The 27,767-nt window shown below is 40.8% G+C and overlaps 2 protein-coding genes across 6 annotated transcripts; one reads left to right on the forward strand and one right to left on the reverse strand.

Annotated features, from left to right (window-relative positions):
• Window positions 1-2,356: 2,356 nt before the first annotated feature.
• On the reverse strand, window positions 2,357-16,206 carry lrrc3ca (leucine rich repeat containing 3Ca). Of its 5 annotated transcripts, none has more exons than XM_027289449.1 (3): window positions 16,128-16,206; window positions 6,268-6,610; window positions 2,357-3,262 (listed from the first exon to the last, which is right to left on the reverse strand). In XM_027289449.1, exon 3 carries the CDS (start codon window positions 3,177-3,179, stop codon window positions 2,385-2,387), a length of 795 nt encoding a protein of 264 aa, XP_027145250.1. In that variant the 5' UTR covers window positions 3,180-3,262; window positions 6,268-6,610; window positions 16,128-16,206; the 3' UTR covers window positions 2,357-2,384. The 5 variants fall into 5 exon arrangements, with proteins under 5 accessions (XP_027145250.1, XP_010734588.2, XP_027145249.1 ...); XM_010736286.3 differs by lacking the exon at window positions 16,128-16,206 and adding an exon at window positions 6,978-7,107; XM_027289448.1 differs by lacking the exon at window positions 16,128-16,206 and adding an exon at window positions 6,719-7,090.
• Window positions 16,207-16,268: 62 nt separating this feature from the next.
• On the forward strand, window positions 16,269-27,732 carry top2a (DNA topoisomerase II alpha). The gene is made up of 35 exons (XM_010736287.3): window positions 16,269-16,407; window positions 17,111-17,257; window positions 17,474-17,564; window positions 17,663-17,726; window positions 17,856-18,001; window positions 18,157-18,254; window positions 18,356-18,568; window positions 18,907-19,080; window positions 19,426-19,527; window positions 19,622-19,759; window positions 19,852-19,990; window positions 20,077-20,234; window positions 20,446-20,571; window positions 20,795-20,905; window positions 21,375-21,480; window positions 21,613-21,722; window positions 21,923-22,015; window positions 22,102-22,216; window positions 22,297-22,418; window positions 22,685-22,833; window positions 22,947-23,178; window positions 23,271-23,405; window positions 23,492-23,692; window positions 23,787-23,982; window positions 24,226-24,317; window positions 24,409-24,558; window positions 24,655-24,738; window positions 24,891-25,094; window positions 25,249-25,369; window positions 25,775-25,942; window positions 26,254-26,440; window positions 26,543-26,598; window positions 26,692-26,811; window positions 26,886-27,115; window positions 27,231-27,732. Exons 1-35 carry the CDS (start codon window positions 16,390-16,392, stop codon window positions 27,372-27,374), a joined length of 4,740 nt encoding a protein of 1,579 aa, XP_010734589.2. The 5' UTR covers window positions 16,269-16,389; the 3' UTR covers window positions 27,375-27,732.
• Window positions 27,733-27,767: the final 35 nt, after the last annotated feature.

Here is a 27,767-nt window from a genome sequence, read left to right on the forward strand (position 1 = left end):
TTATTTTATTTTTGATATTGGGCTGCTCCGGGACCAGGGGAAACCAATTTCGTTTCATCCCATGTTTACATATGTTGTAATGACAAATAAAACTCCTTGAATCCTTGAATCCTTGAATAAAGCTAACTAATTAACATTTTATATTTTGGGATTTGCAAAGAAATGATCTGGCACATAACCCACATAAAATGCTGAATTGTAGTTTGTACCCTTTTTTTTTTTTTGACTACCAGGGATGCTTTTGCTTTCTGGGCACATAGCCCAGAAAGTTGTTTTCTCTTGTTTCCAGTCTTTATGCTAAGCTAAGCTAACCTTCTTGCTGGCTGCAGCTATATATTTGCCGAGCATACCTGAGAGTGCTATTAATCATCTCATCTAACTCTCTGCAAGAAAGCAAGTAAGCTTATTTCCCAAGTGCTGCCAGAGGAAAGGCAGTTTAAGGATGAACTGACTGTCGCTGTGATCGCTCTGGACTCTCACGAGCAACCCAAGGGCATTTGGGAAGTGCTTTACCCAAGCAAGGGTAAGCCAGGCAGCAGAGGGGGCAGCTGATCCCCTGTGGCGTTATCCTTTAATGTATCCTCAAGAACTGGGTCACACAATATGATGGGTGCATTCCCTGACTTTCTGCTCAAGTGTTTTTATGGTAACCATGAATGATTTACCGGTCTTGCTCTGGTCTAGAGGCATTCGTGCGTCTGACACAGGGAAATCCTTGTTGACAAACCACTTCCCACATCTTCAACATCAAATTCGATTATTCAACACTGCACAGGGTTATTCTTACCTTGCCCTGTGGAAAAGACGAGTAACTTAGAGCACAGTCTGATGTGGATTAAATTACGCCTCCACTCAAAAGACATTTCCCTTTTTATAGTCTCACTTTGTATTGACAATTCGATCAGGAAAGACGCAAATGCATCTTCCTCTTTGCCATGGTCTAGTGAAATTGGAGATTCACATCCCTAGCATCTCTTTCAAACGGATCAGCAGGTCATGGCCCCATAAATGTTATTTGGAAAACCCATGAGAGTGACCGCATCAGACAACATGGCTCCCAGAGGCACCCAGGGTGCTTATTAAAGGAATGACAGAGAATGAAAAACAGCACAAAGGAAGAAGCTCTGTCTAGATAACCCGGTATGATCACTAAGGACTCCTCTGTGTTCCCTTAATTACACTAGGTGAGGAGGTGAGAGTAATGAGTGTTTGCTGAAGAGCTTTTCCTACCATAATATGAAAATCGGTCCCTGTTCTCTCCCCACTGTCTGCCTATTTCATGTCAGCTGAACTGTAGTAACCTCTAATTATCTGCTTCTCAAATGAACTTTTTCTGGCAATTAGATGATATTGCACACAGGGTTATTGGCTTGTTATGAAAGATTGTCATGTCAACACTAGAATATTATTCTGAGGAGTAATTCCCGAGCCGTAGTGTGTTTATAGTATCAGGCAGGCATTGATAGCATGGTCTTCTGTCAACCCTGGTTTGTTCTCTCCTCACAAACCTGCAATATCCTTTGATAAACTGACTTTTAATGGGCTGACATGGAGAAACATATCAGTAGAATGGGAAATTAAAATAAGAGAGACTATTTTCATGAGTAGTGTGGAGTACTTGCTGTGCTGTATAGGTTACTTTGGGATCCCATTGGTTATGAAGGTTTCCTGTCTAATACTCTTAACATGTAGGTGCAGCTTAGAGGTTTGCGGTTCTCATCAGTATGAATCTCTTGTACAGTAGCTTCCATCAAAAACACCACAGAATAACTGATGAGCTGATCTGATCACACAGAAATCTCATTCATCAGCATAGTGAGCTGAGTATGCATTTGCTAAAGAGCATGTATTTCTTTTGTGAGACAGTTTAGTGAAGAGAAACCCCCAAAACAACAATTAAAATGTAAAATATCCTTTTACTTTTAATATACCAGTGAATACCGTAAGGGTTTTAATGGAAAACAGTAATACACAGAGTTCCTCATTCTAGTGTTTTAGCCTTTTACCATTGTTCATATCACTGTCCGTTGTTGCCTCCTGAATTGTCTGCGTGTGAGCAAGGTGCATCAAGGTGCACGCACCACTGGAAAAATCCCATTTGTATCCCATATTTGGAGTTCACAAAAACATACCACTGCTTTTTCCTCCCTTAGAGCACAGACTAGACTTTCAGCTCCTAATGGTTCGCTGAAAGATGAATTATTCATCGGGGCTAGGTTGCATCGGCCTCGTTTTCTTGTGCAGACACATGTCTTGTTGCCCACCTTGGCTCTGTGACAAAAGCTGGGGAAAAAAACAAACATCTGAGACTGATGACAACCGTGTAGCTCCATCCTTTTTGGTGTGTGTTACCACATCAGGTCCCATTTGGAGTTCCATCAGCCCTATACCACAGTACTAATTGTGGAAGATTCCTCTGACTTGCCCTGCCTGCTGGGCAATGACTTGAGATACTCCAGATGTCTGCGGGCATCCTCCTGATTAGCCCTGACATAGTAGACCAGGTAGGAGATGACCATGGTGAACCAGCCGAACATGACGATCAGCATGGCCACGTCTGTAGTCCTCTTCATCACGACACATAGGTCTATGTCTGGGGCCAAAAGGAAGGCAAGTCCTTGAACTCCTATTTCCTCAGGATCTGAAGTCTGGCACATGATGCCCGTCAGTGAAGCAGGCTCCAGGTCCACACGGGGCAAAGCCATCTGCAAGTTGCAGTCACAATGCCATGGGTTGTTTGTTAGGTTGGCGCGAGCCCGCAAGCCCTCGAAGGCCTCAGGGTTAAAGTTCACTAACTTGTTTGAAGAAAGGTCTAGGAACTGTAGTGAAGAGCCCAATCCTCTGAATGCCCCTGGTTCTAATTGGCTCAGTTCATTATGTGACAGATCTAGTTCAACCAGGTGGGGCAAACCTGCAAAAGCATTCATTGGGACTGTGGTGAAGAGGTTGAAGTCCATGTAGATGCGTCGTGTGTCATTGGGGATATCCTGGGGGATTTCTGTGAGCTGTAGATTGCTGCAGCGCATCGTCTTTCCGCCAGTCTCGCTCTCAGAGCAGTAACAGCTCTTTGAGCAACTGGTGGCAGCATGGTGAAAGCAGAAGGTCATAAGCACCAGGCTGTGCAGCAGCAAACACATGACCACCGAGTGGCGCAGCAGCCAGTCTGCAGGTAGGAACATCGTGGGATACGGGCATACTCCAGGAAGGACCACTTGGCCGCAGGACTTGAAATCCACATCAACCTCCCCAGTAGGTCTTAAACCTATGACATGAAGACAACATAATGTCACAGTAGCAGTGGTAAAAAAATAAATAAATAAAAATACAAGTTTTACTATAAAATAACTGTTCTCATGCAGAACATGGGTGATTAATGATTTTCTTTATAGTCCATAGTGTTATGTAACGCAGAAACGGGAGTACAGTAGCTTGTCTAATTGCTGTGGGAAGTCAGCAGGAATCCTGCACCCTCATGTTGGCCAGATACACCAGATAAAACAGCACTTTTTGTTCTATTTCCCGGAAAGTCTGCAGATCAAACATTCCCTTCATACCAGCACAATAAACAAGCTCTGAAAATCCTTTGGTGTCACTGTGCCTCTTTTATAATTGACATCCCAGTGATGCAGGGCTATTTCAGTACACAGAGACTGGCATTAACACAGTGATGTGACACCATAAAGAACAAAATGTTCCGAACAAAACACGAAAACAACCAGATTTTTCATGGAGTTGTATACTACTGTCTCCAGCAGCCATTCTGATGCAACAATTTTAGCAGAAGCGAACATTAAAACTTTCCTTGCTCGGTGTCTCTCAGTCGCTTGTGTGTAAGGTCATTTAGTCTGAAGTGCAAGTAACACAGAGGTAAAAGCTTGTCTGCAAGTTACACGTTATATTTCGTGTGTAAGCCTTTGAAAATAGCAGGTCTTCCCACCCTAACACACTTCATTAATAGCTGATCAGGGCTACCTCCTATCCTGTTACTAATCCTCTTAAGGAAAAACTCCTTAAGTCAGTGTAGCATCAGTGTTGGCCACCCAATCCTTTTGTTGAGGTAAATGCTAATGCTATAAACAGCGCCAAGGCCAGCAAAACAAACAATGTGATGGCCTGTCTTCTCAGAAACAAAAAAGAACCACAGAGTTCAATCAGACTTCTTAATTTCTTCAAAATGGCTGGAGACTGGGCAAGATCCACTTACCAAGATTAAAAAATGAAATCGATCTCTAAGTACCTCTAAGTATCACATGACGTTGGGGGGTAGAGGACAGAGTGTGGTGGCAGTTGCGGTGTGTATGTGTGTGTGAGGGGGACAGATGATTTGTCTACGAGACACAGCTAATAACACTCATTGTGTTACACCCGGTTTAAGAGATGCCTGCCAGACAACCCCAATAATGAGCCATTGGGGGAGATGGAGGCTGATGCACCGGAGCAAAACATAGATGAAGCTCTGCTATTAAGCAGCTCTGACTGCTGGAGTTTGCCTCTCATGTTTATCCAGACATCCTCATTGAGGCAAAACAGCATCCAAAGGATTTCCCTCTGTACTTAGTGTCAGCAGGGTGTATGAGAAAGTAAAATAAAATGACAGATGCAGCTGAACACCAAAGGAAATAAAAAGTCTTGCCTTAACTAAATGGGTAACATTATGCTCCTGCAAAAGGCTATACTTTTCCCATCACATGGCATGCCAGCCTGGTATTTTGTCGAGAGATAATGGGGGAGCAGAAGTCGAAGGCTGGTGACGGAGGAGGAGAAAGCATGTGGGCAAGGAAGGAAATTAGACACACCAGCACAGGGTGGTGAGGGAAAGACTGATATCAAGAGGATTTAAGGTGAAGGGTAACATTACAATAACAACATGGAGAACATTGCGTGACACTAATGAGATATCGAGGAAAGGAGCAAATGTTAGTGAGTCAAAGGGACAGCTGATGACAGCTGGTAGTGAAAGAATAAAGGGATGGAGAGGAGGGAAAGGAGAGGTGCCGCCTGTGGATGAGATGGACAAGAGAGGGTGTAGATTTAATGAGATGCAGGGTGGGGCACCAGTAGAACAGTTTTCCATCCCAAATATACTTCTCAAAGACATATTTGTCATTTTACTAATGGTCTATACTCTTGTAACAACTATAACCCATCTCACATCCATACATCATAAATCCAATAAATCAGTTGGCCTCTAAATCAGGTGAGGTCTTTGACAAGTTATTCACAGATAAATAACTCCTGCTTTTAATTTACGCAATTAATACAGCACTCTTGTTGCCAAGGGTCAGTCTCTCACTTCATAAATTCGCCGCTGTCAGTGGTTTAACTAACAAGTCTCTGGCAGCAGTTATTTGAGAAGCAGTAACTTGGACTCAAATCAAAATATTAGAAGCATTAAAATGCAACATAAAAATTCATTATGTTCATACATTTGGTGGCATGGTGTTTTTCATGCATGAATCTGACCTCTCTGTGGCATCGCATCACAGCTTGTAAGCATTGCATGAATGGCAAATAAGCTGCTGGTTTCTAGTTATCAATGGGGATGGGGGTGTGGATGACATGAAGGGGAAACAGGAAAATAAAGCGTCCTTGACATTTTTAACTTGAAATGCGGGCCTTTAATGCAACTGTAATCATATTTCAGTGCTTTTAGCTCTATCCACTCCTGATGCATTACTCACTGCCACTCTCAATTACTAGAGATGCTCTTTTTGTTCCTTAGAGCACAACACTGCGCTTGGCAGATATCCACTGTACCTGAACACCCCATTTCCCCCCCCCCATAGAATAATCATATTGAGAGCAATATTCATACGCACACTATTACAGCTCTTTTGATAGTATTAAGTCATTTAATGTACACTGTGTTAGAGATTAGTGAGGGTTTGGTCTGTGATCATCTTCAAGATTAACTTCAATACTCACATTCTCAGCACAAATTTCAATACAGATCTAATTACTTTGAAATATATTCATCACCACACAAGCTGAACACATTTAAGATGCAGAATTACAGGCCAGCAGTGGGTTAACTAGACTATTAGTTCCTGCTCAATTTTAAAATAAGCAACAAGCATCTGGTGAAAAATGAACTATAAGGACAGGAGATAACGGTGATGACTCGTGGGAACAGATACCCTTGTTAAGTTTGTCTTTCATCCGGTTTTAGTCAGAACCATACATAAATAAAACGCATTAAAACTGCAAAACAGTTAGAAAAAAAAGAAATGTATAGGTGCATGCATTTGATCAGAAACAAATACTCACGTCTTAGCTGCTTTTCCTCTCCTTTTCATGATGTGCTGTTCACAGTCAGCTGCCCAACAATAATCTCTTTCAGCAGATCAGTGCGCGTTTGAAAAGGCAATTCGGTCAGTGTTTTGGTTCGCTTCCGTCCAGGTCCTCTTGCAGCTCGTTAAACTTGTTCTCTGGCAGCCACGACGCGCCACTGGAAATGCTCCCACAGTCCAGGGCTCGCTCAGTGCAGCCTTTTAGTTTCCACGCAACCAGAAAAACTAGGCAACATTTCTGGTGCCAGCGAGAACTGACAAGGACGGAGAGCGAGGGCAAGACTGTCTCTGACGATGACGGTGTCTCACCGACTCTGATCCTAGATATGAGAAAACAAAGATGATAATAATAAAGCCAAGTTTAAAATGGCAGACACATGGCGCGCAATGCATTTACGCACAGACGGAAAGCCTTAATGGCTGGGTACCCGGCTGCTGGGAGGGTCTGAGTGCATGAATGCAGAGATCTAATGGCGTGGCTGATTCATTCATGTCCATGTGTTGATTGCTGTGGGTGAAATGGATTTGACGTGCACGCATCAGGTGCCAGTAAAGTAAGCAGTACCCCTCCCTGACACACACTCTCACACACACACACACATACAGAAGTGATCTCATACACAGAATTGCTGGGGTGGCAGTCTACACTAATCATTTCTGATCTGAAGCTTGTTGTTTCAAACATACAGCCTGGCTGCCAGGGCGGTGGATCTTTGGCCGTCTCCGGGTCCCTTTTCCTGCCTGCTGCCAGCGATAAGGAAGTCCAATCAAATCCACGATGAAAACAGACGTGCAGGGGCACTGGACTGGGAGAGTCTGCCAAGCAGCCAGTCATAAGGTATTAATGGAATTAAAATCAATAAACTGGGACACTCCACCCAAACTCCCTCCCCTGTACTGTGGGATGATTGTGAATGATTACTTGCAGTTAGGGTCTTTCTTTCTGTCTTCCTTTCTTTCTTTTGTCAGAATGACCATACTTCAAAACTTGGGTCTTTCTGCCAGTCTTGGACGAGCTGTAAACACTGCATGAAATTCTGGATTACTAACTGGGCAACTACCCCAGGGTCCCAAGGCCATGAAGGGGTCAAAGGTTGTTGTGTTGGCCATGAAGGGGTCAAAGGTTGTTGTGTTCTAAAACAGAATAAAAACAGAAATGATATGGAACTTTATAGGTTGTTTCTAACCCTGAGGTCCTGTTGTGTAAATACGCCCTGTGTCAATTATAGTTTTAATAACTTTAATGCTTACGTGGTACATATTCTTTAACAAATTTGAGTTTCATTTTCACAATCTAACAAGTAAAGCTGGTTGGTTTCTGGGGATCAGGTGTGTTGTGGGCTCACTAGTGGCCCACAGCTCATTTAGGTCCAGGGCTTAATCTGGTATTGACTGCATGAACAGTTTTCTAGTTATCAGTTTTCTAGTTTTCATGTGCCTGTCTGACAATTTTTGACCAAAGAGTGTACTGTAATGTACATAGCGCTATTATTTTAGAGACATACTGCTGGAAACTATTTGCAATGATGGAGCTAAATAGATCCAAATCCACTTTGTCTTTTTTTTTTTTCAACAATATTTTTGATATTCACTTTGGAACATTCATTTCATGTGTCTTTATGTTGTCTCAGTTGTAACGAACACCCAGATTATCCCACAGGAGATGTATCTGCACAATGCAAGAGTCATGTTGTGTTATTGGGCTGCTACATTTTATTTTTACACTTGTTTAGTCCTCCAAATAATTTCTTTGCGGATTAAGTTTAGCTTGAACTGTTGTCTTGCATTACTTCTCATTGCTGTTTCCAGTAGGGAACTCATGTCCTCCATCTTTACAGTGAAAAGGGTGATGACAAGGTTACAGTCTTTCATGCAGGTTTTTGCCTCCGTATGACATCGAAGGGTTAACTGACTGATTGATAAGTCGTCATAATAAATATGTATCTCATTCCCCATGAGAAACACATATAACTTGGTGTTCATTGTTGCTGCTCTAAATTCACTACTTTTACAGCCCTCAGGTTACAAGGATGCTCTTGTCAATTAGAAGAAGATCAGATAAGTGGAAAAGCATATGACAGTGAAACAGCAGAAAATGGGATTACTGTCCTCATCGACAGAAGAGAGTGCACTAGCAGTCAGTCTTCCCCAGCTTTATCAGATTACTTCAAATGCTCCTCTGTGGTTGGCAGCTAGACGGGCGGTGTATGCATTATCAACCAAGCATTAGTCCTGATAGACTACACTTTCAAGTGGATCAAAGTGTATTTTTCCTGTATTTTCTTTCTCTCCAGCCTGTCAAGTGTCTCAAAGCAGGCTCAGGCGTCCTCTCTCTTACCTGTGCAGGTGGTATTACCGGAAGCTACCACTGATCTAGTAAGCCAAAAGAGTAAGTGGGATTTTAGCTGAGAAAATCTGTGTACCAGAGTTTCTACAATGTCACTTTAACCGACTGGGAATATGTTGCCATTAGCATTTTCTGTGTGCTTTGAGTTGCAGTGGAACAAAAGGACCCATATTAATGAGATCGCTCCCTTTCATTCCTACTTCTTCTTGCCTGCTCACACAAACACACATACATGCATATATACTTAAGCACACACACACACACTCCGTCTCTGGCTCCCAGCTTACTCCTCATCCCTGGGCAAGATCAAAGTCCTGGCTTGTCTTTGTGAATACAACATTACTATGCTTTATTTATTTATTTCCTTACCTGTGTTGAACCTTTTAATCAAAACTGAGAGAAAGACGTATTAAAATGATTTCCCTGCCACTATCAGTAACTCACCTTATCATCCCTGTGATGAGCTTTGTCTTTGAAGTATGATATTATTGACAATAAGCAAAAATGGGCTGGAAATATGAAAGTGTTGAAGATATTCATTGATTGTTGTTGAATGTCCCCACTGACAGAGCTGAGCCTGAGTCTTGTCAAAAGCTTCCAACCACAAATCTTAAATGTTCAGCAAACCACAAAACCAGATCATGAATGGGTTTAAACTCTAGTGTACAATGTCCCAAGTGGTTGGTGTGGTTTCTAGCTCATAATCCCTTGAAGTTTTAAAAAAAAAAAGTAAAGCTAGAGTATAATTTTAAATATGCTTCATGTCGGTGGTTGCCAACCTGGGGATCTGGGGATATGGACTTCCAGCGGTCAAGTGGTTAATTCAAGGAGTCACAAGATGATTTCTAAGAACACAAAAATCTGCTATGAATTTTTTTTTTTTTTTTTTTTTATTTAATCTGTTTGGAGCAAAACGCCAAGTTTCTCCAGCCATGCTAGCAGCTCTGTTGGCTTTCCCTTGGACAGTGTTGCTTTAAGCTAAATGTTTACGCTAACATGCACACAGTGACAATAGTAGAGTTATGCTAACATATGATAATCTGAATTAAACATAAAATACAGTTGAGGCTGATGGGAGTTTCATTTCTTGCAGGTATTGGTCATAAACCAAAGATTCTGACCTGATGATGGTACTAGATGAGAAAGTCCTGGAGTCATCATAGTTATTACAATTCATCTTGTGGGGATCATGAATGTCTGTACAATTATTTATTGCAACACACCCAATGGTTGTGGAGATATTTCACTAAGAACCAGAAATGTCAGTATAATTGAATGTATTCCCTAGTGAACATTGAACAATCGCTACAATATTTCTTGGCACTAGTTAATGAAATATTTCAGTCTAAGTCAGACCAACACTGTCATCCATAGAGTCATACCAACAGCATGGTTTAAAATGATTCGTCAGTATGAGAAAACACCAAGCTGAACAGCTCAGAAAACATCAACTCTAGACAGACCTTGCTTCATATAATAGCATCACAAGCAGAAAAGGTGGGGGTGCTACTGTTTTACAACTGACCAGGCTAATAGGGAACCTAATGGTGCCTGACCCTGCCTAAAGCATGCACAGAAGTGATTTACAGATACATCAACCCCATCTCTGTCAATACTATTGAGGTTATGGTACTCTATAGTTCACTCTGCCAGCTGATGAAGCCTTTAAAACCAATCTGCTTCCTTTGTTGAATCCATATTAGGTGTTGCCTTGCTGAAGAAATGTTTTTTTAAAAAGTGAGAATATAGCACTTACCCTGCAAATTTTCAATATTAGGGACTCAATTTGCTACAAATTTATATGCTATGTGAAAAATCTCATGGCAATATTTCTTACGACAGCCATGAACAATCAACAAAGCGGTGATTGTGATGTACTGCATCTTAAATGTTAAGTTGTTACAGTTGCCTGCCAACACAGGATAGAAGCGGTTGAAGCTGGTTCCACTGCCCTTTTAAAGTGATTAATAATTCTCAGTGCTTCATTGTGTTTCTCACATGTATTCACAATGACAGCCAGGGAGGGGTGTTAACCTTAAAGGTCATGTTATGAACCTCCAAGGACACTGCTGGAAATATGATGGCTAAAACATGACCCACAAATAAAAACTTTCCGTCTTTCAGTGATGTGAATGTTAGAGGTCTACAGGAGATATTATTTCTTTCCCAAGACACTGCAAAGGTTATGGTACAACTGTATAAAAACAGAGTAAAAAGAGTCAAATGTATTAAAGGAGTATCGACTACACAGGATAGTAACATTTGAGCATAACATAACCCATGTGCACTAAGTACAGAAGAATGCAAAGCCTCATGGAAGATGTTGGATGCTAGCAAATCTTTTTACTAGAGAGAACCATCATAGAAAGAGTATATAATTATGTATTATTAATAGATAATAGATCCATTATTAATAAATAATTAGCTTTCATCAACCACAAAAACATTTACTACAGCAGTGCCCCAAAGGCTCATGGAAGATGTGGAGTGCTAACAAATGTTGTTGAATGCTAACCATTGTTTTTACTAGAGAATACCATTATAGAAAAAAAATAGCTAATTATCAATTAATAATGGATAATAGATTAATGGATAATTAGCATTTATCAACAACATAACCCATGTGCATTTGCTACAGAAGCGCACTAAAGCCTTTTGGAAGATTTTGAATTCAAACAAATGCTGCTGAATGCTAACAAATCTTTTTACTAGAAAGTACCATAATAGAAAGAATAGATAATTATTCAATCTATTTAACTTCAGTATCACATTGCACCTTTTCTAAAAGTTACTGAAACCAGTTAAAGTGGACTTGACATTGGACTGAATTGGACTGGAAATGGGAATGTGTTAAACAAAAACACTGGATTTCAGTCATTTTAGCCACAGAGCTATTTGTTCATGCTATGTTTATGTTGCTCTTTTTATGATTTTACATTTTTCCTGTAAGTTTTCTCTCAGTTTGTTGTTCACGCACATGAAAATTGCCGGAGTAAAATATTCACAGTGGTCATGAGGCTGTAATTTTATTTTAGGTTTTATTTTTAAAGATTTCTCTTTTTCATCATTATTTGAATTTAGTTAAACGTTTTCATATCTTATCATATTTTCATGGTACGTACACTACACTCTACATGCTCTACTTCCTGTCGATCATCTTACACCCACTGGATGAAATTGGGTGACTCTTTGCTGGGAAATAATTACTCAGAAACATTGAGAACTCAAGTGCATTTACTTACACAAACTCATAATGGAATTCTCTCAGGGGAGAGCACACATCTCCAACTCTAACACAGTGACTTCTCAAAGAACAACCTCGACAGACTTTTTGGGTTTAAGGCTCAAGTTTCAAGTTAATATTTAACCAATGAATAGAGGGCAGAAATGTTATTTGAGTCATCTGAACACCTTGCCTAACCTTTATTTTCAAAAGAAATCGTTCTTCATTTTGGGAAATGTGATGAATAGATTAATGTTTGTACACTAAATGTGGAGTTACAGATATGTGACCTATGTCTTACTAGAAAAACTGGAACAAAGGTGGTACAGCTACAAGCCAGAATCTTAAAAGCTCATAAATTAACTATGCTATCTCTTGTTTGTTAAAATAATCATGGTTTGGCTTGGTGGAGACTTGGTACTGGTTTCCTGTCTGCCTCATGGTGATGGTGAGTCCAGGAAGTCACTGCACATAACGACCTTTAAAGCCATAAATTGTAAGATATAATAGGTTAATTAGGGAGTTTTTGAGGTGCTGATACCTTTGGACAGAGCCAGACTAGCTGTTTCCCCCTGCTTCTGAAGTTTTTATGCCTAGGCTAACTGTCTACTGTAGCTTCGTATCTAATGGACAAATATGAGAGTTATGAGTGTGCTTTCTAAAATGACTAACTATTCCTATAAGATAAGATTTTAAGATGGTTTTGCAATTCACAATTAATAATAATCTGGTCTATCAGGTAAAATTGTCCCAAATTTGTGCCAATTAACATGAGTCAGGTGCATGTTACATGGTCAGTTCATGTATTTTTGGCTTATCTGAAAAGCCAAAATGAAGATGCATGTAGAAAATTATTTTTATCACTGTAGACTGTCAATTAAAAAAAACTATTACACAACCCAATTTCTCTTCTGGAACAAGCTGTTACATTCCTGTAAAATGCTACGTTTGCTCAGTTATTTACCTGTCACCCTAATATCTGTAAAGCAGCACTATCCTTGTATGACAGGACATCAAGCTGTGTCAAACAACCCCTCTAGACAGCTATCAACACATCTATGACACATCAAGTTTCTTCTTCAGCCACTTCCCCAGCAGTCGAGCTGTATCAGGCCTCAGAAAACACAAGGCCATCAATAAATAAACAGGAAAGCAGGTGGTGAGAGCGCAGGTGTCTATCTACTTTGCTAACATCTCTCAACAACTTCAGATGGGTGACTATTTTTGGATTCTAAGTATTTAGTATTCCCTGATTCAAACTGCCCATGAGTACTAGATAAATGGAAGTCTGCATGTGAGTGTTTTACAGGGCTAGAATAGTAACAAAAATATGTAATTGTATTATTTTAAATGGTCTGAAAATCATATGTTTTGAAGATAGATACATTGAAAAAAATACTACTAATGTAAGGTATTAACCTTACCATAAATTTGCTGCTCCTGTTCTCATTTCACCTGCACTAGTTTAAGAAAACTAAAACATTTTGAGCCTTGTCGGGTGCAGCGGAATAAAAAATATTCTGTTTTAAAGGTAGCATCTCATACCTCTTGCGCTGTATGTGTGGAGAAAAAAAAAGGACGAGGGCAGCTGGTACATTCTTTTAGATTTCTTAAAAGAGATCAATCATTTGTTCCGGCTGAAGATACCAAATACAAAGTCTAACTGTGATGTGAGTTTGCACCTTCATTCATGTGTGCAGGTGTGGGTGTATTTGTGTACATACATTCAACTAAATCTGTCGGACCGCAGCTCAAACTCCTCAGCCCTATTATTATCATGCCAAGGTCAGATGAGTGGGCAGCATAGCAGAGGAAGACAGATAAGAATGGTAGAATGGTTAGATAAATCAGGTTACTGCATTTCCATTGACTGATAGCCACCACACCAAAAAATGTTTGCTTAGTATCAAATAAAAAAATCATCTGTCTTTCTCTGCAGCGCTTTCTTAAACTCTGCACTTCTTAATATCCTTACATTAGCCGAACACGGCTGTAAGACACGAAGGAAAACTCTGCACAATGATACATAGCTGCAAAAAATGCTGGAGCTGAGGGCTATCATGAAACTACAATGACAGACTTCTGGGGAGATAAACCCATTAACCACTAAATAGCTTTTAGGCAGCTATCATGTACAGTGTGTATGCGTGTGTGACAGAGAGATTGGAGGAAATGAGGGATAGATAGAGAGAGAGCAGGGGAGAGAATAATGATAAATGAAGTAAAATTGAAATTGAACACTTTGGGAAAAAGGGAACACTGCATTCCAACATTTTCTTTTGAGTCATTTTCTGTACATTCAAAAAGACAGTTAGGGTTTGTTCCCAGAGTGGCACACCAACACTGTGGAAATAAATGTGTGCTTATTTCACTTTTTTTTTTTACTGCCAATTAGAAATGAGCTGTTCTCCATTTTCTTCTCTCTGACTCCAGAGCATGCATAGGAAAAGACACAATATAGACTCACTAATCTCTCACCAGATTCAATGATGCTGCAAGCCAGCTGAACCTGGATCTCACTGCTGAGTTCATTGTGGTGAGCACTTGTTTGTCTGAACCATCTGGGAGACCAAAATGAATCTTTAACTCTGATAAAAAATGTACATCTCCAGCATATTCTCCTGTGTGTGACAAGCAGCTGTCACCTGCTTCACTTTGGCTTATTAAAAGTACCTTGAGTGTTGACCGAAAGGTGTTAAATTATTCGCTGACTTTGCTGGTGTAGCTTTAAAGCAAGATGCAAATAAGACGGATGTCGAATATTGCTGCTTCTCCTAGCACTATGAATCCTGAGTGACATTATGCAGCTGCGAATATCACAGTTTCTCTGATCTTTGTAAATCCTGCAGGATTATACAGCTAGCATATTAGGCTTCAAAGAACATGTTAAGGCTTTAAAAAAAGTGACGTGCCATAAATAAACCAACTTAGACATGTATCATTTTATTATGGAATAGAATAAAATAGTGAGGACAGACAATCTATCCCCAAACTCATGTGTTTATAGTAAACATCAGTACTCTCTCTGATCCAAACAAGTAGATACTCGTGACAAAAAGGATCGCTTTGTGCAGTATTAAGATTCACCTCTCTCTTATTTGCCATCGAAAGAAGACTGTTTTTATGGTAACATTTGGGGAATATCAGAAACAATTTAGCTTAATGTCTTTTTAATTAATACACACAGCACAATCTGGTCAATAATTTGAAGAGGCATAGAATGAAAGTGTGTGTAACACGCAATTAAAACTTCCGAAAGACAGAAAAGAGCTGTTATATTTTTAAACCATGTGATTACACATTAGGTATGCACAGCATATACAGTGCAGCAATGCAGCAAGTGAACAAAATGCATGCGGTTATACTCCCCCCCCCACCAAGGGTTAATGGGTTCTTATTCTGACACTGCTCAGCCAATAATCATCTCCAAACATCTTTAAAGCTCAAAGTCAGCACTTTGATCTCATAGTCTTTATTCCCAGTGTGCTGCAGCACTGCTAAAACACTTAAAAAACAATCACTGTTCTTATACTCAGTGACCACACTATAAATGAAATGTGCTGTGTGTTAGCTCTGCATGTATACAGACCTATGCAGGTAATAATAGTGGCTCTTAATCTTGATTGTTTTTGCAAGATATTGCCTTTTTGTAGACAAACCATATTGTTTCAGATTACCTTTGTCAGCATTGGTGTATCTATTGTAGTTTGATCATCAATATGTGATATACCCATATTAGCTGGGGTTCTTTGAACCATGGCAAATAATGGATAATAATGAAAGGCCAGTTTCAATTGCTGTACACCATTCAAAAAATAAAATTGTTTACAATACTGTATACACTGTGCACATCTTTTATTTTTGATAGATCTCACTGTTTGTACTGTTTGTTCTGTTTATACCACTGAATCTTTCTATATATGCCATATTTATACTGTTTACATATTTTAGATTTGCCATTATTTAGATATCTTTTTAACTTGTATATATTTTTTATATTTCATGCATATTGCTGTTTGCACCAGGGATATGAGATATGAAACACCATTTCAGTTCTCTGTATGTCCTGTACATATGGCAACATTGACAATAAAGTTGACTTGACTCAATAAGATTAAAACAATAACAAAATATGTTCCTCTATTTGTGTCTTTCCTGCTTTCAGATGATAAATAAACTTCATTTACCGTGTTCTGTGCATCTATTCTGTTATTTTCTATCTTGGCAAGCTGATTGGTCGTGAGAGACAACGTAGGCGGGCTCATACCTCTTCAGCCGACGGTGATTGGTCATTTTCTTGAAAAGCCGTTTCCCGTTTTAACTCCCTCATTGGAGGGAAACGTCAGACAGCTATTCGTTTGATTGGTCAATTTAGTTGGCGCGAGAGCAGCCCTCCATGTTTTGAATTTTCAAACAGAGCTCACTGTTAGAGCAGCCGGGCAGCAGTTAGCCGGGTGTTAGTTAGCCAGGGTCAGTCATAAACTACAGGTTGTTTGAAGCGCTAGAGTTTAGCAATAAATATAAGAAAAATGGCAGCACCGCTGAAGGTAATTATTCTTCTATGTTTGTTGTTTGCGGTTGAATTTAACGTTAGCTACAGTGGCGGTTAAAGTTAGCAAGCCTACAGCGGTTGCTACAGTAACGGTAATTCAACGTTTAACGTTATTTAACGTAACGGCGCATGGTGTTGAAACGCAAACATACATTAAACAAAATACAGTGTTCAAGAGAACAACAAAGTTTGTTATGCTCCTATCAGTAACATAGTAACTCCCCAAACACATGGCCCAGCATCAGATGGGATGCAGGCTAACAGGTTTTTTCTCTTGGCTCACAGCACAACATGGGGCTGCACAGCTAAACCAATGCTGCACTCAAATCACGTTAAATTATGTATTTAGGGTTAAAAATCTAAAGTTTATAACTAGTTGAGCATGTGGTCTTTGGTCAGCAGTGTTTACATTTCAAGTGCAGATAAGTTGGACTACATTTGTCATGTTAAATAATAATAATAAAAAGTGACTGCAACCAGTGAGCCCTCTTCCAAATAGTTTGTCCTGTGTCCTTAAGCAACACAGTGAAATCAAATCAGATCGACAACAACAGTATGCCGCCGTTTAAACTAATGACATTGCAGATTTTGTTGGTTATTCTATGGCGATTACCTGTAACAAAACTGGAAACCCTTGCTGCGGTCTTGTGTGCAATGCTAGAAAAATCACATAACACATAAACCTGTGTCATTGGCAGGCCTTCCTCGAGAACAAGCCGTTGGAGAAAACGAAGAAAGATCCGAAGCGGCTGTCGGTGGAGAGGATCTACCAGAAGAAGACACAGCTGGAGCACATTTTGCTCCGACCAGACTCGTACATAGGCTCTGTGGAGCCTGTCACCCAAGTAAGAAGACACACAGCAATGTCTTTGAAGTTTGTGGCTTAACTAATGAACCCTCATTTATTTTAGTCCTGTGTGAGGGTGGACTGTTATAGATATTTTTAGGAAGGATCGCTCACTGTAGCAGGATGTCAGTCGGGGAAAACAAATAATAGTTGTTTCCTGTTATACAAATGTATTCATGATCTTTGTAGCCATTAATTGAATTCTTTTCTTTAGCAAATGTGGGTGTTTGACGAAGATGTTGGACTGAACTGCCGGGACGTGACATTTGTGCCTGGGCTTTACAAGATTTTTGATGAGATCCTTGGTGAGTAAAAAGCTCTCATCATTTTAAGTGGTGCATAATGTATACAGACAAAATGTTGGCCTATTACACTGAAGCAATTTGTTTTATTCTCCCCACAGTAAATGCAGCTGACAATAAGCAGAGGGATAAGAGCATGTCTTGCATCAAAGTCAGCATTGATGTGTGAGTAATATTTGATATTGCACGACCAATTAAGCTGCCGCGGTGTCGCCTTGCATGTAATTTGTAAGATAGCCGCAGCCACAGTAGCACATGATGAAAATGTGTGTGTGTGTGTGTTTCCCCCCTTAGTGAAAACAACACCATCAGTGTGTGGAATAATGGGAAGGGTATTCCTGTGGTGGAGCACAAGGTGGAGAAGGTCTATGTGCCCGCTCTCATCTTTGGACAGCTCCTCACCTCCAGTAACTATGACGATGAGGAGAAGAAAGTCACTGGTGAGAATGATTTTTAAAACTAGATTCATTTGATTTATTTACACTACATAATTACTGTATTGGCTACTGCCAATAATGAATGAAATTGCTGAGATCCAGGCATATAAAGAGTTTGATTATTTTTCAAGCATTCTAACCTCTGTCTTGTTCTTTAGGTGGACGCAATGGATATGGTGCTAAGCTTTGCAACATCTTTAGCACAAAGTTCACTGTAGAGACTTCCTGCAAAGAGTCCAAGAAGACCTTCAAGCAGGTGGGAGGAACGCATTGTAGTCATTGTAGCGCATTGTAGTCATTGTAGCGTTTAAGAAAAACAATGTCATTTCACCATATGTATGTCCTTGTTTCCTACAGACTTGGTATGACAACATGGGCAGGGCTGGAGATGCTAACATCAGACACTTCGATGGAGAGGAATACACTTGCATCACCTTCAGACCAGATCTGCCAAAGTTCAAAATGAGCATCCTGGACAAAGACACGGTGGCTCTGATGACCAGGAGAGCCTACGACATTGCCGGAGCCACCAAGGGTGTCCGTGTGTTCTTCAACGGCAAGAGACTGCCAGTAGGTTATCATTTCCTGTCTCTCACTTTCTGCAAACCACCATCTTTTGGTTTTCTCTTACTAAATAAGAATGAGGTTTTATTCGTCCTTTTTAAATAATTTTCATTTAACGTTTTCACTATTTAGAAACCTTTTCCTCTTAGCCTTTAGAGTACTGCATATTATTTTTACATCTACTTTCACATTACTTTACTTTGATGTAAAAGTTAGAAGAATTAAGGCAACACTAAAAAATTTTAATTGCCTGCTTATTAAACTTTTATGATTTTATCGATCATTGCATGAACCTGTCTGGGCTAAATCAATTGATTAAAACTTAAACGGCTCTTGTCGTCCAGATCACAGGTTTCCGTAGCTACGTGGACATGTACGTGAAGGACAGGGTGGATGAGGTCGGCAATGCCCTCACTGTGATCCATGAGATCACCAACGAGCGCTGGGAGATCTGCCTTACCATGAGCGAGAAAGGTTTCCAGCAAGTCAGCTTTGTCAACAGCATTGCTACGACCAAGGTAATGTCACAGTGTGTTAGATCTTTTGTAGTGCATTTATTGTATAAGTGTGCAACAGAGTGATTGAGTTTGAGTTGTGACTTTCATTTTTACCAATTATTTCATTTTTTAAGTTGTCTGTTAGAAGGCTGAGGACCAATTTCAATCTTATTTTGTCAGCCCTGTTTAAATTTTCATCTTTGAGCAGATATTAAACATTTTAAGGCAGACTGAGCTTGTAGGCCAGGTTCCTTTGGCAGCTAAGTACATGTTTGGCTGCTCTCCCAACCACTTTGTGTCACTACGATTAAGACTTATGACATTTATTCTCCAAATGGGATCTTGTGCTTGTCTTCTGGACCTCAGGGAGGGAGGCACATCGACTATGTGGCTGACCAGGTGGTTAGCAAGCTGATTGAAGTGGTGAAGAAAAAGAATAAAGCCGGGGTGGCCGTCAAGCCATTCCAGGTACAGCATTGTGTGATTCCATTATTGTCATAATATCTGGAGTAAAGTATAACTGTAAGTAATACTGAGTATGCTCCACGCCCTCTCCATCCAGGTGAAGAACCACATGTGGGTGTTTGTCAACTGTCTGATTGAGAACCCCACCTTTGACTCTCAGACCAAAGAGAACATGACACTGCAGCAGAAGAACTTTGGGTCCACTTGTCCTCTCAGCGACAAGTTCATCAAACAGGTGCAAATAAAAACCATTGGTGTTGCATTCTTCCTCACAAGTGTAACCATTCAGTTTTTTACTCATTCCTCTTAATTTTCTGCTCTCCATAGGCCACGTCCTGTGGGATTGTGGAAAGCATCATGAACTGGGTGAAGTTCAAGGCTCAGACCCAGCTCAACAAAAAATGCTCAGCTGTTAAACACACAAAAATCAAAGGGGTGCCTAAACTGGACGATGCCAACGATGCAGGTATCGTATACCCCACACTTTTTTTTCTGTCCCATGAAAAGGCAAATTAGCTGCCATCATCCTTCAGTAACCACGTTCTCCGGCAGGTGGGAAGAACTCAATCGGCTGCACGCTGATCCTTACTGAGGGAGACTCAGCCAAGACACTTGCTGTGTCTGGGCTGGGAGTGGTCGGCAGGGACCGCTATGGCGTCTTCCCTCTCAGAGGAAAAATGCTCAACGTCCGGGAGGCCTCACTCAAACAGGTTAGCATTGATTGCAGCTGTATAGGTTTGCAGGTGCATATGTTATAGGAGTCATATAGATAGATTTGTATTGTTGTATATGGACACAGTATCTCCGTGCACCAACATAACAATGGTTTTGATCAGAGGAAGCTATATTTAGTATCATCTGTCTGTAGTGTAGTTTAGCAAACAGCTGAGAGTTAAAAAAATATCTGGTCTTTCTCATCAGATTATGGAGAACGCTGAAATCAACAACATCATCAAGATCCTCGGCCTTCAGTACAAGAAGAACTACAGCGATCCAGAATCCCTCAAGAGTCTGCGTTACGGCAAGCTCATGATCATGACAGATCAGGTGCGTCTGACATTTCATCTTGGACATCTGTTTTACTTAGCTTTTTAGGGCATCCACTTTGTATTCATCATTTTAAACTTTGTTTGTTTGGGGCTGCCATGGTGAATCTCTCTTAACCCAGTGCATTTTTGGTGCAGCGTCACATAGAAGTTCAAGTGATATTAATCTTTACCTCTACTGATTACCTTACATTAATATGACTGGACGCCTGTGTTTGTGACAGGATCAAGATGGCTCCCACATTAAAGGCCTGCTGATCAACTTCATCCACCATAACTGGCCGTCGCTGCTAAGGCACAACTTCCTGGAAGAGTTCATCACCCCCATCATCAAGGTATGTTTTCTCACCAAAAGTCCAGAACTGAAAACAAGATATTCAGGGCATGACAAGTTATTTTACTTTTTCAGAGTAATTTAGAAGGCGTCTTGTATGGTCTTGTTCTCTTCCTTTATATTGTATTTATTTAGTTACCTAAAAAATAATTTGGGGCTATAGAAAATGTTAAACAAAGGGTATTTCTTCCCTGATAGAGGTATGAACATTTTGAGTAGTCTTGAGTTTGCAGCAACACTGCCATCTTGTGTCAAAACAGGCAGAACTGAATGTAGTTTTAACTGAATAGGAAACCTGTTGGTTGCTTTTTGATCACAGTGCTGCCATTTATGTAATAATGACACTCTGTGATTCACTAATGGTCATATTCTGTCCTTATTTTACTTTTTATTCTGACATGTTAACGCTTAATGATAGAGTAACATGACATGAAGTAATTGTAGACTTGATTGCATTTTCCTCTCTTCAGGTATCTCACAAGAAGACTCAGCTGTCTTTCTACAGTATCCCCGAATACAACACATGGAGGGACAGCCAGCCCAACCACAAATCTTGGAAAACAAAATACTACAAAGGTTTGTTATAAACCCCTGTGTGGTAGTAAAAGTGGCAAGTAAGCAACCCTTCATACCTGACTAATGTCATGGCTATTGTCGTGTGTGTCATTACAGTGCCATATCTAATAGTTTTTCTTTTTGTCCATCCAGGTTTGGGAACCAGCACATCGCAGGAAGCCAAAGAGTACTTCTCTGATATGCAGAGACACCGTATCCCATTCAAGTACTCTGGACCTGAAGATGATGAAGCTATCACCCTTGTAAGATGTTATACGTGTTTGGCTCATTCCTTAGCCAGTGTGATTTGAGAAGGATCATGTCAAAATGTATTTAAACCTTTAAGACCGTGTAGTGTATCCTCTAAACTTGTAACAATATAAGCTATCTCAAAATTTCTGGTTAGGATATATTTAGTATTTGGGGTATCAGTTCCTGATTATTACTCCCTTTTTTTGCCCAGGCCTTTAGCAAGAAGAAAGTGGATGAGCGTAAAGAATGGCTGACAAAGTTCATGTTGAACAGACGCCAGCGTAGGGAGCACAACCTGCCTGAGGTAATGTCTCAACCATTGGTGAACTTTAGGTGCTTCATTGCTTTTTAGTCTGTTAAATATCACTTTACCTTTTTGTCTCTTCACAGGACTACCTGTACAGTCAGTCCACCAAGTCTCTGTCCTACAACGACTTTGTTAACAAGGAGCTGGTACTTTTCTCCAACTCTGACAATGAGAGGTCAATCCCCTGCCTGGTAGACGGTGCGTGAAACAACACAGCAACTCTTAAACACTGCTTGTAGGTATGACCGTGGTCTAATCTGCATTTGTGTTTATGTCAGGTCTGAAGCCAGGACAGAGGAAGGTGCTGTTCTGTTGCTTCAAGAGGAACGACAAGCGGGAGGTGAAGGTGGCCCAGTTGGCCGGATCGGTTGCTGAGATGTCAGCCTACCACCATGGAGAGGTGAGATGACATCACACTTGCATGAGCTGTTGTTTGTTAGATAATGACGGCCAGCTCTTTCTTTTTCTGTCATTTGCCCAAAAAAAAAAATTACATCAATTTATCCAGATTCATAATGTCAAATCAAGTTTCTGGTTAAATAGATATTAGGAGGGAAGTTAATTCAAGACAGCCTCACAGTGTAAATGAATGATACCAGTTGTTCCCAGTGAGTGGGTTTTGCTAATATTGTTGATTAAATCTCCTCAACTCTTGTCATTTTTCAGGTCTCGCTGATGATGACTATTGTGGGTTTGGCTCAGAACTTTGTGGGAAGTAACAACTTGAACCTGTTGCAACCTCTGGGTCAGTTTGGAACCAGGTTGCATGGCGGCAAGGACTCTGCCAGCCCTCGATACATCTTCACCATGCTCAGGTAGCAGCAGCCTCCTTACAAAACTACAGGTCTCCTGCACACATTTGAGACTGGGGGGAGTTGATTTCATGGTTTAGTGACTAACTCATAAATCAAACCCTCCTTCCTTCCAGCCCTCTTGCCCGCCTTGTTTTCCCAGCTGTGGATGACAATCTGCTCAAGTACAATTATGATGACAACCAGCGTGTAGAACCAGAGTGGTACATGCCCATCATCCCCACTGTGCTGATTAACGGTGCTGAAGGTATCGGCACAGGCTGGGCCAGCAAGATCCCCAACTACGACATACGAGAGATCATCAGCAACATCCACCGTATGCTCAACGGAGATGAGCCTCTGCCCATGGTGAGAACACAAAATGGTTGTTAATTTCTGAGATTCTTGTGTCTTCTGGTAAAGAAATGATGACGAGGGTGCTTTTCCTTTTTCTCGCATAGCTTCCAAACTACAAAGGCTTCAAAGGCACAATTGAGCAGGTGATGGATAACCAGTTCATGAACAGTGGAGAGGTGGCCATCATTGATTCCACGACCATTGAGATCTCTGAATTGCCCGTCAAGTCCTGGACACAGGTTAGTCACTGCAGCTTTGTTCGTCCTCTTAGGGATGTACTCAAGGTGTTCCATCATGTCATTTCACATTATTCTCTGCGGTCTAGACCTACAAGGAGAACGTGCTGGAGCCAATGTTGAACGGCACAGAGAAGGTCCCTGCTCTGATTACAGACTTCAAGGAATACCACACCGACACCACTGTGCGTTTTGTGGTCAAGATGACGGCAGAGAAATTGCAGGAAGTCGAGGCTGCTGGCCTCCACAAAGTCTTCAAACTTCAGAGCCCACTCACCTGCAACTCTATGGTAATGAATGGAACACATGTAATGTCAGCAGCATGGGATGAATCATGTTGTCTTGTACCATTTCTGAAAATCTTAACCTGTTTTGCCTTTTTAGGTTCTGTTTGACCACGTGGGCAGCTTGAAGAAATACGAGTCCGTGCAGGATATCCTCAAGGACTTCTTCGAGTTGAGGATGAAGTACTACGTGCTGAGAAAGGACTGGTTGGCCGGCATGTTGGGGGCAGAGTGTGCTAAACTCACCAACCAGGCCCGCTTCATCCTGGAGAAAATCCAGGGCACCTTGGTCATCGGTTAGTGGCTTGTTAAAATTTTTTGTTTAAAGCACACACTGCTGTAATTTCATCTGAACAACATCCAAACAAGACAGATACAAAGTGAAATCAATAAGTAATTATATAGTGCAAATGTTAGCCTCAAATTTAACCTTGTCATTTAGAATGATCTGAAATTTTAATATTTACCATGGCGTTCACGGCTTAGATGATCTTTTCAGCTGTAATTATTAATCATTAATGCTGTCATTCTACTTGTAGAGAACAAACCAAAGAAGGAACTGATTCGCATGCTGCAGGAGATGGGCTACGACTCGGATCCAGTCAAGGCTTGGAAATTGGCCCAAGAGAAGGTAAAACCCTAAAGCTGCATTAATAAAGTATGTCTAATAATGAGCCCCCACCTGACCAAATAACATTATATAATTGTGGTTGTGTTCTTAGAATGAGGAGGAGATGGAGAATGATGAAGAGGAGGAAGGAGCCGAGACGGAGGACACAAGTGGGCCAGACTACAACTACCTGCTGAGCATGCCCATGTGGTACTTGACCAAAGAGAAGAAAGAGGAGCTGTGCAAACAGAGAGATGCTAAGGTGTGAACATCAACTACCAGCTCTCAAACTCTTTGTGTTAAATTGGTGTATCTTGTGCAAACCGTTTCTGTTTCTGACCCAACTGCTGTGCTATAGCTGACAGAGCTGAACACCCTGAAGAAGAAGACTCCGTCAGACTTGTGGAAGGAAGATCTTGTCGCTTTCTCAGAGGAGCTGGTGGTATGGGCGCTTTATTTGTCCGCACTTATTTTTTATTTTTTATTTTTTTCTATACGTCCAGTCATAAGTGCACTTTGTTGCGCACATATGTTCAGTTACAAGATGTCCACCATAGTTTTGTGTTTAATCTTCTTGTTCCTTCTTGTGCTCAGAACGTCGAGGCAAAAGAAAAGGAGAGTGCCGCTCTTCCTGTTAAGAAGGGGGCAAAAGGCAAATCAGTGAAGGTGAAGCAGGAGACTCTACCCACGCCACAGGGGCGCCGCGTTGTCCCGCGCGTTACCAGCACCATGAAAGCTGAAGCCAACAGGAAGGCTGACATTAAGAAAGGAGAAGGCAAGAGAGGCAGGAAAGTCAAGGTATGTGTTTTCAAGTTTAAATAAATCACTCTAGATGAGGATTATCTTGGTGGGAGTAATTATTTACGTTCACTGGGTTTGTAGTTCCTCACAATTATCACAGCACACTAATTCAAAGTAACATTTTCCTCCTATGTTATTTCTCTAATTGTAGAGTGAAGATGTAGTGGTGAAGATGGAGTTTGGAGATGATGCAGAGAACGCAGAACCAAGTGAGGAGATAAGCTTGGCTGCACGACTGAGCAAGAAAACTAAAGCCCAGACAAAGGAAAAAGGTGAGAACGGCTGCTGTAATAGCAAGAAAAGGTTACACTGACCATTTTAAAGGTATCTTTTGATCAATATTATGCAGCCCTGTAAGAATACACCTGTAAACATGTCCTATGTCCCTCACCTTGTCATTCTGAAAGTAAAAATTGAGGTGTTGTTTATTTAAACAAGTCTCTACCTTTTGATCCTCACCTTGTCATTCTGAAAGAGAAACTTAAGAAATTTCAAGCTTTACCACCTTTAGATAAAGGATGTTGTACTTCAGTCATAAGATATGAGGCTGCATATCTATAAAAAGTAGTTTATACATGTCCAACAACATAATGAAAACTCTGCACCGGTATTAAAAAACTCCTGTCTGAAGCTCTCTTTACCAACATGGCATTTTTTTGTATCACACTTCTCTGCAGAGGGGTCAAAGACCAGCAAGCAGAGCACTCTTCAGTTCAAGCCTGTTGCCAAGAAGCCCAAGAAGAATCCATGGTCAGATGAAGAGTCTGACGATCTGTCTGCTGGCAGTGAAATGGAGGTAGAGGAAGTTGTTGCCCCGAGAGAGAGGATTGAACGCAAGACTAAAGGTGAATCAGCTGGAAGTTTATCTATAATTATATTTCCTGTTTAATGTCTTTCAACTGGAAGGTTGTTCCAGCTCTGTTTGCTTACCCAGATCTCCAGGCAAGATGTAATCACTCCAGAAACATTTGAGATTTTGAACTAAAAAAAACCCTTCAGGCTAATTACCTCTTTACTCAGTTGACATTAACTGATCTTTACAGCAGCTGTATAACTGCTCATCTAAAATGGGAGATCTCCAGTAAAACAAACTTTTATTTCCACCAATCCCTGGCAGCATTGCTAAATCAAACCATTCTGTTGCCTGTTTATTTAGCTGTGATGAAGTACAGCATGTCTGACAGCGAAGATGAATTTGATGACTGGGGGAAGAAGGATGCTCCAAAACGGAAAGCTGTTATCAGCGATGATGATGATACCAGCTTTGCTCCTGAGCCGAGCACCATGGCTGACAGTGACGTGGACTCTCCAGTCCCACCTCCAAAACCAGCTCCAGAACCCACGTGAGTGTGACAACACTGATGTTCTTTCACATCAAGGCGTCTTCTGTTCTTTTTTATTTATTGTTATTATTTACCTTAAATGAAATTTCATCATCTATGCAGGAAGAAAGCGACAAAGAGCAAAGCAACAGTGAAACGAGCTGAAAGCAAGGCAAGCTGTAAGTATTTTCGAGCAGCACTCCTGTGAGGAGCTTGAAGAATGTTGGGCCATCACTCATGTTTAAGTATTTGCACTTTGTTGTGCTTTGCAGCTCACTCTGATGATCAGGCGCCCGCACCCAAGGCTCCAGTTCAACGTAAAACCAAAGAGGCTGCGCCCAAGAAAGCTCCTGCTGCCAAGAAACCAGCTGCATCCAAGAAGAAAGTTCCAGGTATTTAGCCTGTCTAAAAACTGTCGCTAACTGTTAAAGAAAAGAGATCTTCCCTAATCTGTAATTTCTCATAGATGTGAAGCAGCCGTCCATCCTGGATGCTCTTTCAAAGCCTAAATCTTCATCCATCACGGCTGCCAAGAAGGTCCCTTCATTTGACTCCAGTGACTCCGAGATCGAAGCTAAAGCTCACGTTTCAAAGGCGAAGCCCGTTGTCAAACGGAAACAGGCTGACAGTGACTCGGACAGCAGCTCAGACAACCTCAAGTCACGTCTCAAGGCCAAAACAACTGTCGGCAACAAGGTCAGTTTTTATACTGAGTTCTGATTTCAGAAAGGTTTTTATTGGACGATGAAGGGGCATTTTTCTTCATTTTAATATCATTTATACTTTATCTGTGTATGTTCTGTTACTACAGAAAGCCAAGAAGTGGATTGATGACGACAGCTTCCAGGTTTCAGACCAAGAAACAGGCTCTCCTGTCGCCGTGGCACCACGGGACAAGCCCTCACGTGCCCGTAAACCTGTAACCTACAACCTTGACTCTGACTCAGACTTTTAAATCTTTAAGCCCAGCATGCACGTCATAAAGACAGGTTTTAAGTAAGTTCTACACATAGTTTGATTTGAATATGGCTTGGCTTTTTATTACTAAAACACGCATTTATACTTGTGGCTTGACTGGACCTTAGACCTGCTGCAGATCTTAAAAATCTGACTGTACAAAGAAAATGTTTCACCCTGTCAAAGAGCAAAGGTTAAAAAAAAAAGTGAATGTGTCAGGACCACATTATACCTCTGTAGTCTAGTTTTAGTCTTACTTACACTCCTGTGACATTTCTTTTGTAATCCACTTTTGTTTGTCTTGTAAATATTTCAATGGCTGTTCATTTTATATCTTGAAAATAAAGTTGTTTGTATTAATTGTGCAGTGTGTTCGGAATTGTCTTTGTCG

The sequence above is a fragment of the Larimichthys crocea genome, chromosome XVI (genome assembly GCF_000972845.2).
Source record: "Larimichthys crocea isolate SSNF chromosome XVI, L_crocea_2.0, whole genome shotgun sequence".
Lineage (NCBI taxonomy): Eukaryota > Metazoa > Chordata > Actinopteri > Sciaenidae > Larimichthys > Larimichthys crocea.

What these genes read in the sequence shown, in the direction of transcription:
- lrrc3ca (XM_027289449.1), bottom strand. Translation starts at nt 3,179, where the DNA reads ATGTTCCTACCTGCAGACTGGCTGCTGCGCCACTCGGTGGTCATGTGT.
- top2a (XM_010736287.3), top strand. An exon ending in CTGTGGAGCCTGTCACCCAA is followed by an intron (nt 17,258 to 17,473) that starts GTAAGAAGACAC and finishes TCTTTTCTTTAG; the next exon opens with CAAATGTGGGTGTTTGACGA. An exon ending in AGAGAGGCAGGAAAGTCAAG is followed by an intron (nt 25,095 to 25,248) that starts GTATGTGTTTTC and finishes CTCTAATTGTAG; the next exon opens with AGTGAAGATGTAGTGGTGAA.